The sequence below is a fragment of the Dendronephthya gigantea genome, unplaced genomic scaffold, assembly GCF_004324835.1.
Source record: "Dendronephthya gigantea isolate DGI-Jeju-01 unplaced genomic scaffold, DenGig_1.0 000000F, whole genome shotgun sequence".
Taxonomy (NCBI): domain Eukaryota; kingdom Metazoa; phylum Cnidaria; class Anthozoa; order Malacalcyonacea; family Nephtheidae; genus Dendronephthya; species Dendronephthya gigantea.
The window spans coordinates 3,029,290-3,046,374 of record NW_021163010.1 but is presented as its reverse complement, the minus strand read 5'-3'; the positions used below and the strand labels follow the sequence as shown (position 1 = coordinate 3,046,374).

The 17,085-nt window shown below is 36.9% G+C and overlaps 3 protein-coding genes across 3 annotated transcripts; 1 reads left to right on the top strand and 2 right to left on the bottom strand.

Annotated features, from left to right (window-relative positions):
* Positions 1-28: 28 nt before the first annotated feature.
* On the bottom strand, positions 29-5,716 carry LOC114543544 (probable flavin-containing monoamine oxidase A). The gene is made up of 11 exons (XM_028562504.1): positions 5,461-5,716; positions 3,684-3,774; positions 3,324-3,498; positions 2,616-2,730; positions 2,333-2,490; positions 1,950-2,039; positions 1,498-1,585; positions 1,075-1,349; positions 750-836; positions 493-593; positions 29-312 (listed from the first exon to the last, which is right to left on the bottom strand). The coding sequence occupies exons 1-11, from the start codon at positions 5,573-5,575 to the stop codon at positions 207-209; spliced, it is 1,401 nt and encodes a 466-aa protein (XP_028418305.1). The 5' UTR covers positions 5,576-5,716; the 3' UTR covers positions 29-206.
* A 748-nt stretch (positions 5,717-6,464) lies between these two features.
* LOC114515985 (D-3-phosphoglycerate dehydrogenase-like) lies at positions 6,465-11,616 on the top strand. Its single transcript, XM_028535319.1, has 10 exons — positions 6,465-6,729; positions 8,499-8,650; positions 8,794-8,859; positions 8,998-9,052; positions 9,257-9,355; positions 9,630-9,762; positions 9,831-9,992; positions 10,191-10,336; positions 10,758-11,027; positions 11,123-11,616. The coding sequence occupies exons 1-10, from the start codon at positions 6,589-6,591 to the stop codon at positions 11,483-11,485; spliced, it is 1,587 nt and encodes a 528-aa protein (XP_028391120.1). The 5' UTR covers positions 6,465-6,588; the 3' UTR covers positions 11,486-11,616.
* A 1,702-nt stretch (positions 11,617-13,318) lies between these two features.
* LOC114519704 (ATP-binding cassette sub-family F member 2-like) lies at positions 13,319-16,887 on the bottom strand. The gene is made up of 11 exons (XM_028539879.1): positions 16,496-16,887; positions 16,094-16,292; positions 15,601-15,855; positions 15,379-15,481; positions 15,183-15,278; positions 14,929-15,048; positions 14,741-14,830; positions 14,474-14,647; positions 14,174-14,302; positions 13,848-14,051; positions 13,319-13,722 (listed from the first exon to the last, which is right to left on the bottom strand). The coding sequence occupies exons 1-11, from the start codon at positions 16,800-16,802 to the stop codon at positions 13,609-13,611; spliced, it is 1,791 nt and encodes a 596-aa protein (XP_028395680.1). The 5' UTR covers positions 16,803-16,887; the 3' UTR covers positions 13,319-13,608.
* Between the last annotated feature and the right edge of the window lie 198 nt (positions 16,888-17,085).

Here is a 17,085-nt window from a genome sequence, read left to right as displayed (position 1 = left end):
ATGTTCTATATGGAGCATAATTCTGTTAATCATTCAAATACAGCTAAATAACACGCTAAATAACTACCAAGATCCATTGCGCTGTTAGTAATATGTATAACATTAGCACATTTATTGAGAGCGATATTTCAAATAATATTCCATCTACAACTAGATGAGCTGTTTAAACAAATATTTTAGCCTAGAATTATTTTCCCTGATAACGTTCACAGTTTCTTTGCTATTTCCTGGGCAGTTCTAATACCAGATTCCACAGCACCATCAACATAACCACGCCATACTGAACCCATTTCCGTTCCTGCCCAATGTATCCTGTTAAAATATAGAAAGACGTTCATACGGCATGCTGGATAAATTCCTATCGCGTGGAGGGGAGGGGAGAGGGGGTTAGAGATTATATAGATATAGATTTAATGTCCCCCTCAATAGGCAGAATAATTTCCTTACAGTATTTATCGTTGTTGTAAGAATAAAATGAAACTCTGCACTTGCCGTTTACAAGGTTTTCTCAAAACATCCCCAAACTGTGTGATACCTCCTGGGGTCATTATTCCCACCGGGCACCCACCACTCCACTCGTCTTGACACCAGTCCTTCAAACAGAAAAGTATTTCACTAAAATCATTAACATATAGTCCATATCCTTTAAACTCGGTAACTACTATATCAATATGTATGTTACACAGGCACAAAAGGAACCTTTGTTTAGGTAACTAGGTTAACACGATCCCGCTCAACACCTGGCGTACCTTTATAGCAAAGTCCAACGGTTTTCCTGCTTTGCTTCCGAAAAAGCTTTTCAATGTTTCAATGACTGCCAGCTTCTTCTCATCATCCTATCAAAAATGACTTAAATCAGCTGATATGACAGGTTCAGTATACTGTAGTCACCTCCGAAGCACGCACTCTCAAATAATTTTTTAATTTCTAAAAGAACACGGACAGCAAACTTTTTTAATTCACGAAATCTCTCCAACACGACAACCTCCTCAGGAGGAATAACTGAGGCAGACATGTCTTATGACGTCTAGTGACGCCTAGCTATCCTAAGGTAGAAGCACATATTAAACATACTGATTTTGATGCCCAATGACTTGCACCGAATCCTGTAAAAAAGCCAACTAGGGCAGCATTGTTTTCCTTTGTCACAGCATCCATGACCAAACTGACTGGGGACGAGATGACGGACTCCTTATTATCTGTGAAACGTGTCAACTGACCAGACAAACCAGACTCTCGCCAAAATGATGTTTCGTATGTTGCTAAAAACTTCGTATAGCACCCCATTACTATTTGCCTCATTAGTATGCGACGTTCGTACGGAAGTTCAGGAGTAAATTCGATTTTTCCTGGAAAACATATTTTCGATCATTTTCACAGACCGCAAAAGTCAGTCAAAATGAACAGATTTGAAAAGCCTGAAGCTGGAAAGATAAGCTTAATATATATTCATATACGATCAACGATTGATTGCAAAATGGTTATCTTAGTTCATACCTACAAGTTTTGGTGGGATGGCTAAGATACAATATTTTGATTCAAAAGATTTTCCATTTGATGTTGTAATCCTTACAATGTTGTCATCCTAAAATCACATCATTTCGTTTATACGTTTACAAGCTATAATCGTTTATAAGCTAAGCGCTACAGGTTGACCTAAGCGAGAAAAAAATCAAATCTCAAAGATGGTTGAAACAGCCTGCCTGGCCCGGGAGTAATCACCGTGCCAGCCTACTCTTCTTCACAACAGTCAAAATTCGTATGGTTGTTATTAGTACTCTGTAGGTAGGGAAACGTGAAAGGATTTTTAACTGTTCCTCATTCACACTTTCCTTAAATTGTGTTTTTGTGGCTGCATATATCCTCAGCCAGAAGATAATTATATTTATAAAGCTTTAATAGGTCTTGCAGGAAGTTGGCTTTACTTTATATGTATACCTAATGCCCACCTGGTATATTTTCGTAATAGCATGGCCGAGTAAAACTTTCTCCTCCCCAATTGCATCTTTCAACAAGCAACAGACTTGATGCAGGCCACCCTTAACAAATGAAGACTTGCAAAATTATAAAATTGTACTGTGAAAACACAAAATAAAATTTTTCAAAAAAAAAGGAGCTTGACGATTCGCTCCAGAGACTAAAAAATTCTGACAGCCAAGGTTCCAAAATCCAGGCTTGGATATTTTCCCAACATACCTTGGGCAAAAAAATTTAAAAACTTATATTTAAGTTGGTTGGTAAAAACGTTCTCGTTGTTGAGTGTTCAATATGCAGTTGCAAAGTGACTGCGCGAGTGTGTATAACCTTGAGGTGCCTTCATTGCTTGATGTACCTTAACTTTCGTCGCTTGTGCACCACCATTTTCGGCATCTATCAGTTTTGCAATGCCCCCAGCAGAGTTGCAATAATGGAGAAAGTAGAGCAAGGATATTTGAGATGAAGACAAACCGAAAATATTGCTGACTGCCACATCGAACGCTCTTTTAGCATCTAAAAAACATTCGGGTTTCGACTGAGTGGGGACATACTCAGTCAGTTATAAAATATTGCCGACGTTGATAAATTGTTCGTTTTGAATACAGCTTCTTATCAAGTCCTATATAGCAGCTACTTACTATTTGTCCAGAGAGTTTCATTTTTAAATGTCTCTACTGTCGTTCCATCCCACTGTTTCGCATGTGGAGATTTTTCTGGCGATGTCAAAGGTACTTCTTTGCACATGTTATCGATCTACAATAATCATAACGTTTGCCATGCAGGCGCAGTTCATTGCCTATTAGTACTACCTTTTACCAAGGGTCATGCATGTCTCGCATAGAATAAGATCTTTGCTCAATTGCAAAAAAAAGAGAAATTCGATAAGACAACGAATATCAAAAATCGAAGGATAAAGTTAAAGAAAATGCTGAAAGCCAGTATTGTATAAGAATAACGACTAAAACATATGTCCTGTGGGAAAAAAATGACAGTCGTAATTTGTTCGGAAGATGAACATTTATATTTCACTTCATCAGGACTTTATGCGGGTTGTAAGAAGAGCCCCTTCATTGAATTTTGATGCACGGGCGAAAACGTGATACAAGGAATCAAGATTCTTCGTTTCTTCGCAATGCTCGGAGTCATCGAGGCATATAAAGGCACGAGTAAGAACTATGAGCTCATGAAGGGCTGGTTTACTTGTAGAAGAGATTGGAGAGTAATCTAAAATTCTTAGTTTAAGGGACCAACGTCTGGCTTGGCTAGGAAATTGTACTGTTTTGTACAGCACATGTGTAATCGTGTTTTACTATGGAGCTATATTGTTACTTTAACTTGCTAATTACCTTCTTTAGCGCAAGAAACATCTCAATTGAAGAGAAGAAACCGATGGAGGAAATTTGATCTGTGTGACTCGTTACTTCTCCCAGACTTAGTTCCATCAGTTTACTTCCTTTTGTATATTGATCATACGTTTCTAACTTGAATGTTTCAATTAATTTACCGATGTTCTTCTGAGAGCTGCCATCCACAAGCGAAACAGATTCATAAAAAAAGTTAAAGGTTTCAAGAGGGCCGAGTAAAAGTTCGTTATGATCAATGTTTAAGCGTATATCTCCGTACACATCGAACAACTACAAAACTATATTTTACAGCATATATTTTTTTGTCATGATCGAAAAACATTAATACCAAATATATATTACCTACACACCCACTGGCCTCCCAAGTCAAAATTTTCTTTACCACCATTTTTTACATTAAGAGAGACTGACAATAGGCGCCCTCCAATTCTATCTAAACAGTGAAACACATACAGAAACAATTTTAATCACAATGAGAAAGCTAAGCTCAGAAAGGAAAGTGCATCACAGTACACGCGAATTTTGCATATCTGTGTTTGAGTTTAATAGTATTTAGACAGGAATATTAGAACATTTTTTTACTATATATGCATAAAAATTTTATTTATCATCTCACTCAAATTCTGAAATTCTGAAAATAACATTGCAGAAGATTACACCCTACTCTTCTCTCTCATAAAATAGGCCTGATCTGGATCAACAGAGACTAAGGTGGTTCTAGGATAAGAGGTGGGAACTCCCCATTCCTTGTTGAAATAATGCATATAATGGATTATTTGGGGAGATAAAATTTTCTATGTACTGAAGATAAATAACAGTATTAGAACCAAATAACACTTAATTGTATAATGTGACACCTATGAACACAGTGTAACATTGTGTATGTGACACCGATTTTTATGATTTATGTCATATGTAACACTGTTAACAGTCTTCCAAATAAATATTCTGGCCAAGCATCCCTATCATGGTATCCTATACTACACTCTGATTATCAGAAAACCATCCTGTCTGACATCACTTTCACACCATAAATTGAATGGTCCTTGATACCATTATGATTTAAAATGGCATTGTATCTAAACACTGAGACCTGCTAGGGGGCCAGCCTGACAATTTAGTCCTGCTATGTTAATATTATGGTTTTCAATGACTGTGAAAACAATGAATTTCTAAAGAAATGAAAAATTATGAGTTGAAATTGGCATACCAGGACTAAGTTCTCATTCTGGCTACTCAGTGATGGAGACCATCATGCTTTGCCAGAACTTTTGTTCATTTGGTAATTCCAAGATGATCAAGACTTTCCAAGTCTTAGTAATTTAATAAATAATATTGGTAAAGGTCATAATATAAGGTCTACTTTTAGCGCGCACAACTAATACTATATGCGCATATTAAATTGAAATATAATATTTTCTAATTAAACTACGTGTACTAGAAGACAGATGCTCAAAGTAAATATTGCCAAAATTTAACGTTATTGATAAAAATTTAAAGCGACCACATAGAGATTACTGATTTACCGTAAAAAAACATATACAGTTTAGTACTTATTGTAAATCTCCGGTATTGTTTCTTGTTCTGAATTTGTATTTAAACGTATTGTCAGGCTGGCATACACGCTAAGATTGATCGATCAAGTGCGTTGTTGGCCTACAAGCTGTACTCGCATATAAACATAAATTACCGAACACAGACATTTTGAGTATTCAATCAAGCAAATCAAAAATTTCTTTGCCAGGACAATAACTTATAATAAAATAGTTTATAGTGTTATAAAAGCTGCGAACTGATGTGTTGTTTTTTGTTTCCCGAGGAACGACCTAACATAGTAAACATACTACATTCATATTCATATAAATATGGTCAGTCTAGCCGGACAATCTGGAACTGCATCAAATTCCGATTTTTGTAAAAAAGTGGCTCGCAAGAGAAATACAATTTAAACAGCTACATTTGTTTTGCTCAAATTTGTATCGTTAAATGCAGTCGGTCAAAACCTCAATGGGCGACCTTGCGCAGATTTTGATCACCGAGGTCCGACCTGAACCGCTACCGCTCCGATGTATAAAGCATCAAAACAGCGGATGAATATAAAGGCGACATAATGATCTACCTCTTGCTTCCAGCACGATAATCTTGCACTCAGGTTTGTTTTTGGTAAGTTCGTATGCTGCTGTTAACCCAGCAGCTCCTGCACCGACTATTATAACATCATATGTGTCCTCCATTTCAACACCTTGTTCCTCGCAGGACAGACAAAAGTGTTTGTCAAAGATTAGAGATTAATATAGGCATATAGTATACGTAATTTCCCGTATATCCAGCTGTGGCCTACAGGGTAGCGAAGGGAACTCGGCCCTCAATAGAAAGATCAGGAGGGCGTTGGCATAACCATATGGTCATGATATGGAGTATGGATGTAATAGTGACAAACCTAGCTGCGATGGAGGTTGAACCAACATATTTCTCCCTAATCGATTTTTTCTTATCCAAATTGTATAAAGATCATAACTATGGAAATTGAGGTTTTGATTGCGTCTGTTCTTGGAGTCGGATACAGGACCGTTAAGAGGCTAAGCGTGTCCCAATACAGACTATCTCTGTTTGTTGTGACAATGTGGTGGCTCTATCATGGTGGTGGAGCATCTGTATGAGAACTGAGAAGATTGCTCGTTTAAATCAGACACGTTACTTGGCGGCTTTTTTGGTCATATCTCACCTCATGTAGATAAACAGTTAGATAAAGTAGCTCATACCGTAGCCTCATAGATTAGTCAAGTTCTAGGTTGGTTGACTACGGATCACATGAATTAGCTTGTCGGGATCACTTGACCCTCCAGGGCTGCTTGTGAAGGATGTTTTTTTGTCTAGTATCAATAACTTGGTGAATATACTGGGTACATTCCCACAGTCTATATACGTCAAAAGTAAATCCGACAAAATCGGATCGTGTAAATAGTCCTTAAAAACGTAGGACATACCGATATACGATATGTAAATGAACAAGAATCTCAAAACGATTACAATGGCTGATTCAAATCATGCAATATTAAATGCCTGTATTTAAAAAAACGCGGGTTTGCGCGCGCATATAAAACACGTGTACATACATTAATAAAAAGAGAATATTGTTTATGCCAGTTTATTCAGGTGTCTTTCAAATGTTATCAAAATATTTGCCTAACTTCTTGTCCACGCTATTTTAGTTAACCTTTAAAGTTTCCGAATCATAGACTGATACATGGCTTTTCAACTGAAAATCGAGAAAGTTCTGATTAGTGATAACTTAGACAATTGCTGCCCTGAAATTTTAACAAAGGGTGGTATTGTAGTCAAGACTGAAACGAAGTTAACTAAAGAAGAACTGTTGGCTGAAATTCCTGTAAGTAAAATCGTTTGTTGAAGTAGGTCATTTATATATTCAAAGGTTTATTATAGTTTAAAACTAGGTATATTGTTCAACGCACGCGGTGGAGAGGTTAGGTATATGGAGGCCATCTAATGTAGGGTCCCAAGTTTGTTTATGAGGTGTCTGCATCTTTTGATCTCTGCAATCTGTCTAGAGGGTAAACGAAATTTCCAAATCGTATTTGGTGTCAGCAATTTGATTTTTTATCATGGGGAGCTAAAATTTTTACTGGCCAACAAGGGGCTTTCATATTGAATAGATGGCTCTGTCAAAGTTGAACCTTTTTATATTTGTATAGGTCAATGTCTAGTCTTGAAAAAGACTGAACATTGGTGATGTAAGTTGTCACACATTCACAGAATGCTAAGGGTATCATAATTTTTGCATAAGCATCTCCTTATGAATGTCATAAATATGTTGGTGATTATGGTATCAGCCATCAGAGGCTGTAAATTGTGCTTTAAAATATCAATTGAACAGAGTTAACTGTGAATGAACATTGGTGTTCCATGTTTGTGGATGAAATTTTCTGAAATTTCTAAATTTTCAGTGCCAGCTCTAAAGCAACTAGGGGTTCTTCACAATTTTTGTTCCATTTTATAATACAACATATGTAAATGGTTCCTAAATTATGGTTTAAATGATTGTCATGGTACCCATAATTTCACCCACCCATAACTCCACCAATGATAATTAAAGCTCTCAAGTGAAAAATGGCCAAGTGAACTTTTAAGTGAGAATTTTTAAAGAAAATGTTTTGGTACATGCTTTTCTTTTGTTTATAAGTCATATATGAATGATGTAAAACTAACTGATTTATACCGATAAACTGATATATAGTGGTGCCCAATTAGGCTGCAATATGTGATGAGCAAACACAATATTTGATGAGCAATTTTGGGTTTTTACATTTGCCTTATTTGACATTTTGCATCGCCTGCCAGGGTTATATATATATCTTCCAATTGGTAACATTAACTGCAATATCTCCTCGTTGTGTAAATGTGCATCCAAAATAAATTTTAAAGACATGAAAAAAATTCTGCTCTGTGCACAAGATTCTGACCAGTGGAACATGAGTTTACTTTAATAAATGAGATTACTAAGGTTGCTGAGATTAATGCAACCACAAGCATGCGTTTAACCTGTTGTATATGCTTTCATTACTGGTAAAATAATTGCTTTTGTGTTCATATACTTCTACTCAGAGCCGTAACTAGAACGATAATTGGGGGGGTGTTTATTCATATATTCAGTTCTGCCCAACGGATTTCTTTTGTAAGTGCACTTTCTATTACAGTTTTTTAGTTTTGGCTGTTATTTCTAATCACATAAAATCTTTGAGGGCAGATAGAATTTTCTATTGCAAATGGCCTGTCCTTAACAGCTTGCACACAATAAAGTTTTTGACAGTTATCATTCTGGTATTCTCGGTTAAATTGCCTCCTCCACACCGCATGCACTGCGTAGTAGCCCATACCCTGCGTAGTAGCCCATTCCCATTGTACACGAGACTCGTTTTGTGAGTTTGAGGAAACATGCATCTATTTTAAATTTACCAAAAGAGAGGAGACGATTTTACACCATCCTCAAATCTACAAGTTGTGAGGCTTCGGAAAAAGCAGACTAGCAGAGAAGTGAGGAAGAGTAAATGACGTATTTATCACGCTTTTCCTCTCATCTCATTTAGATTGACGCCGAATGACGGGTTTATTTACAACGTTATTTAAATTGTGTTTCAGAATTACGATGCATTGATTGTCCGCTCAGCCACAAAAGTTACAGATGAGGTTCTTGAAGCTGGCAAAAGATTGAAACTTGTTGGTCGTGCTGGAACTGGGGTTGATAATATTGATATCAAGTCAGCAACACGTCATGGAGTCATTGTCATGAAGTAAATCACTATACTTTGAATCACTAGGCACTTCTTAATATAATCACTTCTTATATTATGAATCTTATTAGCCCCTTTCCGATACAGCCGGTCTGTGCCCAGACTACTTTTAGGATTTCAACTCTTTGTATGTTTTAATTTAGCACGCCAAGTGGAAACACCTTGAGTGCAGCTGAACATACGTGTGCCCTGATTGTATCATTAGCAAGGTTGGTTAAGTATTTTTACAGCGCTATATTTCCTACAACAAGCCACTCGACCCTTTAAAAGGTGCGAGCATAGTGGCAACCATAAGGAAAAACATGACTACATATGCTGATGGAGATTTCTTGGGTATTGTTTTCCAGAAATATACCCCAAGCAGCAGCATCGATGCGCGAAGGAAGATGGGATCGCAAGAAGGTATAATAGTGAACTTCTTTAAAATGTTACAAATTGTAATGTTTTTTCAATAATGAGTTTATAGGAATCTCAAACGAGGTGAAGAAATAGATATGAAGTGTTGAAGTAAAAATAAAGACAGTTCTCTCGTGTTATACTGGTACTGGTTACCGTGCAATACAACCTTCCTTTGATTATTCTGAGTTTTTGGAAAACTTTATTTAGTTTATGGGAAACGAATTGTTTGGAAAGACGCTGGGAATTGTAGGTCTTGGAAGAATTGGAATGGAAGTTGCGACAAGAATGCAATCATTTGGAATGACGGTAAGGACGAATTGCCCAAGCAATGATAAATTTTCTTGCGTAGTGGGGATATATGGATGTTTAGGTTTTAATCGCACAGTGTTGTAAACATTCAGTATGCGCGTTTTTGTAAATTTGAAGTAGGGCTTAATCGGTATAAAATGAATTATGAATCTTTTTCCATTTGCGAAAAGAACGCATGTTGGATACAATTCTATTGGTACACTTGGCATAAGTAATGTCAAGCCTGGATCAGAATGAAAATGGTGAAATAATATTCCTTTCCATTATTTAGACCATTGGTTACGATCCTTTGGTGTCAGCAGAAATGGCGGCTGAATTTAATGTAGAATGGATGGAGTTGGAGAAACTATGGCCTCTAGTGGACTACGTGACAGTGCACACTCCACTTATACCGCAAACTAAAGGTGACAACTTTTACCTTCAGTGGATTAGTAGTGGCAATTCTGTGATATGGGTTGTACGTATTTTTTAGGTCTGTTAAATGACAAAACATTTGCCATGTGTAAGAAAGGTGTTCGTGTTATTAACTGTGCTCGTGGAGGAATCATAGATGAGGAATGTTTGTTGACCGCTCTTGAAAGTGGTCAGTGTGCTGGAGCCGGCTTAGATGTCTTTGTAACCGAGCCTCCTACAGGTACTTCAGATTCGATAATAATTTCTGGACGTACGAAGACCCTGGGTACGAGATTGCCCTTACGATCGCTTTTGGGAAGCCAACAGTAGTGTGCTATGGTTGCGCTTTCAATAATTTATTATAATTACCACTACATCACTTTCCAATCTTCCCCTTTTCGAAAGATTTCCAGGACCAATCTACATCGCTGTTATATAGGTATATCAGAGAAGGTTGTTCAGCATGCAAATGTTATCAGTTGCCCTCATCTCGGGGCAAGTACAGTTGAGGCTCAAAAGAGGGTGGCTAAAGAAATCGCCGAGCAAATATTGAAGGCTACAAAAGGAGAATCTTTATTCGGAGCCGTAAGTTATCACAACAGTAGTTTTTGTTGACGGCTCACTGTCAGACAGATAAGATAACGATGGATAGCAAAGCAAAATTAAAAGACAATTGTGATGTGGTATGGTACAACGCTTATAGTATTGTATATCGAGAATGGTTGGTGAGGTATAGTGCAGTAGAAAATCCTCGCAGTTAAAAATATTTGTTGTGTTTCCATGATTTTATCTAGTTATATTTGTGTAGTAAGAAAGAACTAGCTGAACACGACATGCACTTGCTTGGGGTAAACAATTATCTACAGCTATATATAGACTACAGTAAATTGCAAGTATAACAACGGACACGCTCATCAACAAAAATGAGTAGCAGTCACGAGAACATAGGCGTAGTCAAGCTATATTACCATGCCCTCCCGTCCTCAGGATCACAAATTATTTTTAGATTAATGCTGCATCATTGCAAGGTGCCCTACAGCCAGAAACAGGTCCTTGGTTGAAGCTTGGCACAGGTCTAGCCAAAGTTGCTTTGGGTTTGAATAAGACAAAGGAAATACGGAAGGTGATTGTCACGACGTTTGGAGCTGGCCTCGAAAAAGCAGCGTCATATGTTGCTCCGAGTGTGTTAATGGGATTAATTCCTGATATGACTCAGACATCCAATACGCTGAATCTAATTAATGGAGAATATTTCGCAAAGGAAATGGGACTGCAGGTAATGACGTATGTTGCTATCGGGTATCAGTAAGCAGTAAGATACCCACACGGTACGAAGTCTCTTCAACAACTTATCATGGATGTTCATTCCAGGTTGAAAAGCAGCATGAAAATAAACCAGTTGGTGTCACATGTGATCAAGCAGTTTCCCTGAAGTTAGAATATTCTGACGATAGCCACGTCACTCTAACGGGGACAATATTTGGTCCTGGTACTCCAACGCTTCTTCAAGTTGATGACTTACCATTTTCCTCTCCTGTTCCTCTCGTTGATAAACTTAACTTGTTCCCAATCTCATCGAGCCCTGCCAAAATTCTTGGAAAACTATTTGAGAAAACTGGGGAAGATATCGATGTAAAGGCTTTGCACTCTTCTTGGAACGGTGAACGTGGGATAACTGTTTTAAAAATAGACAGTGACTTTGTCTTTGAATCCATGTCTGTAGTATCTTTCTGATTTAATTGCGATAATATTTGATGGCTTACTGGCTGTTTGTCACTATCCACCGGTGAGCCATGACAACCACGCTACTAATGTCATAAAAAATATTCAGAGATAGATTCTAATATCAATACTATATTATACAACTATACAATAGTTATGTCTCTTTGTATACCCTTTTGTATATAGTATGTTTGCATTCGGACTTCTGAATATTTTTATCAGTCGGAGACAATTTTCCGAGGTGCGCGCGCAATACGTAATTACTGACGTCATGAAATGTTGCTGCTATTCGAATCATGCGCTTTCTTGCCTAACGACCAATGGGCGAACTGAAAACGGATCAATGGGTGCAGTTTATCGGTTTTAAGACAAAAATTGCAATCGGCGAAGAATTGTTTCAAGAAACATGGATTCCGTTAGCCAAAGCGCTGCATGCCCGCGGTATTAATTCAGTTGTTTTATCACAGAAAGTCAATGCGAAAGATGACTCGTGTGATTTTGTTTTAATAACGAAGACATGGTGGGATGCCTTAAATGCTATCAGAGCCGCTTTTCCAAATGGTCTTCTCCAGGCAGTATCGTTAAATAGGGTTGCCATTTCTATAACACAGGTACACAATTCTTTGTTTTGCTGTATATTTTCCTATTGCATAGCATATCAGATTAACCAAATAAATATCCGCTACAAAATGTAATCCGGTACCGTGTAACTAGGACCTGAAGAAGTGCCGTGGCCATCAAGTATACATACCTGGAATTTGCCATTTGAATTAGCACGTACCACTAAATTGGTACTGATTAAATATTTCTGATCAGGTTGGTTGTTTCCGAGTGAAATCATGCAAGAGAGCTGATGAAAATATCGATGTAGGCAGACACGAGACAATAGTGGAAGACGAAATTAAAGCTTACATAATGACGACACAATCGTTATCTTTGGAAGAAATAATGAATAAAGCGGAAACTTTGTGTTTATTGCGGGGATTTCAAAGTTATTGTATTTATGAATTGGACCGCACCGCTTTTCCTGATGACGAGGACGGATTCTACAGTTGGATTATTGAGGTCTATGTTCAGGCTTTCTTCAAGGATTCGGTAGTTGAGGATATTCACACGTCGGGACAATTTAAAGACTGGGAGCTAACTGTACACGAAGATGTCGTGAAATTTTCCATGTGACGTGTTGATCCGATGATGATATGATGATGATCGGCATGCATATTTTCCACTTAGATATTTTGTGCTCATTCATATAACGTATAAAAAGATATTATCAGCAATGTTTTGTTTTGAAGAAGGCAAACCTATTTTAATGCAACTGCATGTACATTCAATACAGCATAGACCGACTATGAGCAGGGCGCTTATAAGCGCCCTGACTATGAGGGTTGATTCAGCGCAAACCTATTTTAATGCAACTGCATGTACATTCAATACAGCATAGACCGACTATGAGCAGGGCGCTTATAAGCGCCCTGACTATGAGGGTTGATTCAGCGCGGTGTCATCATTAGTAGAAATTTCATCATACCCCTATTCGTAGTGTTTTCAGCAGTTTGTTTTTAAGCTGCAGCAGCGGGGTTCATTTTTTGACGTGTAACACATTCATAAATTTTGCCTTTCACAATTTTTTTTCTCTTTACTATCTAAATGCTAGGATATATATAATCATCAATTTTGCTGTATACACCATCGCCATGCCTTTGTATTCCAATATAATCAAGGAGCAGCACTTCTAGGAACAACTACTAAAGTAGACAAAACACTTTTCGACACTTAGCATTCACCTAATAGAGGCCTCCGCAAGCAGAGTTTGTATGAATAAAACGCCGAGAAGTACATGTTTTCATGTATTTATATGGATAGGTCAAGTACTCGTACCTTATTCTAAATTTCAAAATCTTGAATGCACTTTATACAAAATACATTCATTCCATTCATTCATATCATTCATTACTTATACTGTTCAAAATACTTTAGCAAATTGATAAATTCTTACTGTACAAAATAATTTACAGAAATATTTTTATACAACAGAATGTTACCTACAATACAATATATGGAGTTTTCACGACAGTTTCACTACAATTTCTTCTTCGATTAGAAGCCTTTACTACCGAGAGCCAAAGGTTTATTTATTCAACAACATATTTTTGTACTTTCTTCTTTAAAGTCCGTTTATAAGAAATGATATCACCATCCCACTTAGTCACAGCTTTATTCTCGCACACCCATATTTCTTTAGCGACCTATTGACAAGGTAATGACAAATGAAACATTAGGAAGTATCGTACGCGTGTACATGCATTCATTTTAGTATATGTTCGGGGCAAAGAAAAACCAAAAAAATGTGGAACAATGTAGATCAACATGCCTGACTTATGAGCCGAAAATCGTGGCTAACCAACAGCATTCCTCCATCAAAATCATTGAGTGCATCAGCTAGGGCATCGATTGTTTCAATATCCAAATGATTAGTAGGTTCATCAAGTAACAGAAGATGTGGACCTTGAAATGCCAACCATGCAAAAACAACACGACAACGTTGACCATCTGATAAGTTCTTCATAGGACACATCTATACAATAATAACGTAAATCCTATTACTCTGGACTGGTATTCTTCAGTCATGATGGATATCGGACTAAAGCACGAACGAATGACGAATTCGATCACAGTTAATACTGTGATTCGACTTACCTGTTGTTTACCGCTCAAACCATATCTACCAATAGACTTTCTCATATCATCAATCTCCTTCACCTCTGGGAAACACTGCATCATCCAAGCAACAGCAGACATCTCCAAATCGAGCATATCTTGTAGATGCTATTCAAAACAACACGGTAAATAAACATTATTATAATATATGGCTAATACAGCACTGCATACCGCATTTTACTACACGGTTATAAAGGAAGTTATACGTACGGTATCGTAGGTAGTGTCAATACTGTACATAACGCGTAACAGTGTTAAAATAATGAGGTAATTTGATACCTGATGATAACGTCCAATCTTGAGATGGTTATGTCTTCGTATAAGACCATCACTTGGTGTTAGTGAACCATCAAGAAGTTTTAGTAACGTACTTTTCCCAGCACCATTAGGTCCAACTAAAGCCAATCTTGTGTCCAAGTCAATACCAAAATCCAGGTCTTTATACAGATATGGCTATATTTGCAACAGAAATAGATAATACATATTGAATGCTGATTTCTTGGAGAAGGAAGGAGGAGAATACTAGGACTTCAATAATGATCTCACCTTATCTTTTAAATATTTAAAAGACACATGTTGTACTTGAATAACAGGTGGATGTAGTTTTTCGCAACTTGGAAAACTAAATGCAATAACCTGGAAAGACAAAATATATATGATTTTCACACACAAATATGATTAGGTGCAAGGATTGGATGATTAGGAGCAAGGATTAGATGAGCATAGGTCATTACCTTATCCTTTTTAACTTTTTCTGTTAGACCACCTGCAACCATCTTAGCCAAAACTTTCTCCTTACTCTGAGCTTGTCTTGCTAGTTTAGCACTGCCATGACCAAATCTGGCAATGTAATCCTAATCAAAAAAGAAAAAGATTACAAAGGAAAAACTAAACACAACACATACATCTTTGCATGGACACTGGAGCACAACATATTAAAAAGAGACAATGATAAAGATAATACACTAATGATTAAAGCTAATCTGACCTTCATGTGTTTCATTTGGTCTTGTTCCCAGTTATATTGTTTCATTTGATTTTCTTCCAGTTCTGCTCTTGTTTTAACATAACTGTCAAAATTACCCTAAAAGCAAAATGTTTAAAAATGATATGAAAATGATATCCAATTGCTTGTTCAAATGTTTTGTGCTTTCAAGATACAAAGTATTGATGAATGAACATACCCCGTAATATTTAAGAGCTTTTTCTTGCATATGTATAATATTTGTGCAAACACCATTTAGAAAGTCTTGTGAATGTGATACTATGACTAAAATTCTTTTGTATCTAAAAATTTGAACATTAATATTGATTTCAGACATGTAAAAGGATTGTGCTACATCATTTGGTACCTCAAACAGGTTATGGTTATTGAGTTACACTTTCAATATAGTGAATATACTCACTGTTTTAGCTCTTCTTCAAGCCATACACAAGCATCTAAATCTAAATGATTGGTGGGTTCATCAAGTAATAGCAATGTAGGTCTAACAAAGAGGGCCCTAGCTAAAGCAATTCTCATCCTCCAACCACCAGAAAAATCTTTTGTCTTTGTTCTTTGCATTGCTGCAGTAAAGCCAAGGCCATGAAGAATACGAGCAGCCTGTGCTACAGCTTTATCAACATCAAGTTCTTCAAGACGTTCATAGACATACATCAACCTTTAAAAGATTAGAAGTAAATGAACACTAGTTTAACACACACTAATCAATTTACTACAACAGAAAGACACACTGAGATTTGTCACTGTTGAAATACATTTCAAGGTAAGAACAGTAAACATGCACTTAGGTTTCATAATGAAGGACTCTTGGCCAGGTTGCACATGATATTCCTTGACAAGCGGAAGATCTGATATGAGTGGTAAAGTAGTGCTGTGGTTGTGCTGTGGTACTATACCTCTCACTTCCTTGATCACCCTCACTTGTTAGCATTTCAGCCTCATGTTCAAGACGAGCTCTTTCCTCATTAACTTCAACAACGCATTCTAATGCAGTCTTTTCACTGGCAGGCATTTCATTTGATAGATGAAATATATCTATATGTGCTGGTACAGGAATCTCCCGATTTGCAATCACATTCATTAACGTCGACTTTCCTGATAGAATAGAAATATTATATTTCGTACATAAAGCAATAGATTTAATAAATTGTATTCTCAAACATTTTTCATCCCTCTATACTGTAGAGATCGTAAAGTAGTTCATCTCAGTCAGTTAAAGAAAAGTTTTTTTTAACTTATGAACATGTATCCGAAAAATGTTTCAAATTGAAAACAAAATAAATATAATTGATATATACCGCAGCCATTCAAGCCAAGTAAACCATATCTTCTACCACAGTTTAGCTCCAAACGTGTATCAGCCAAGAGTTCAACTCCGTGAAAAGTTATAGAGAAATTTTCAATATGAACATCCCTCGATTCCGGATGTGAAGCCAAAACGCCGGTACACGATGCTATAGATTCGCCATTTGTCGATCCATTTGTAACAATTTCTGTAACACTTTTTGACGTTTCTTTATCATTGTTCGTACTTTTAGATTTTCCCCTGGCTTGTGCTTGAGATTTCTTCTTGGCTTGCCGCTTTTTAGCGGCATCGGACGGCATTTTGGCAATAAAATTATGGATTACTTATAAAAGCCCAAAGAACGGACTGGCCAACAAAGATTTTTGAATGGAAGCCAAAAAATTTTTGCTGACTACTTTCGCGAATATTGCGCCATTTCCTAGTCACGTGAACACGACGCACAGATTTTGATGAATGGTATTTTTACGATTACTTTAAACTTGTGATGTCATCCTTACGTTGATGCGTTATTTTTTGAATAACATCAATGTGTATCCGACAAAGCCAAGTTATGAAGTTCTTATGAAGTTCATTGAAGTTCTT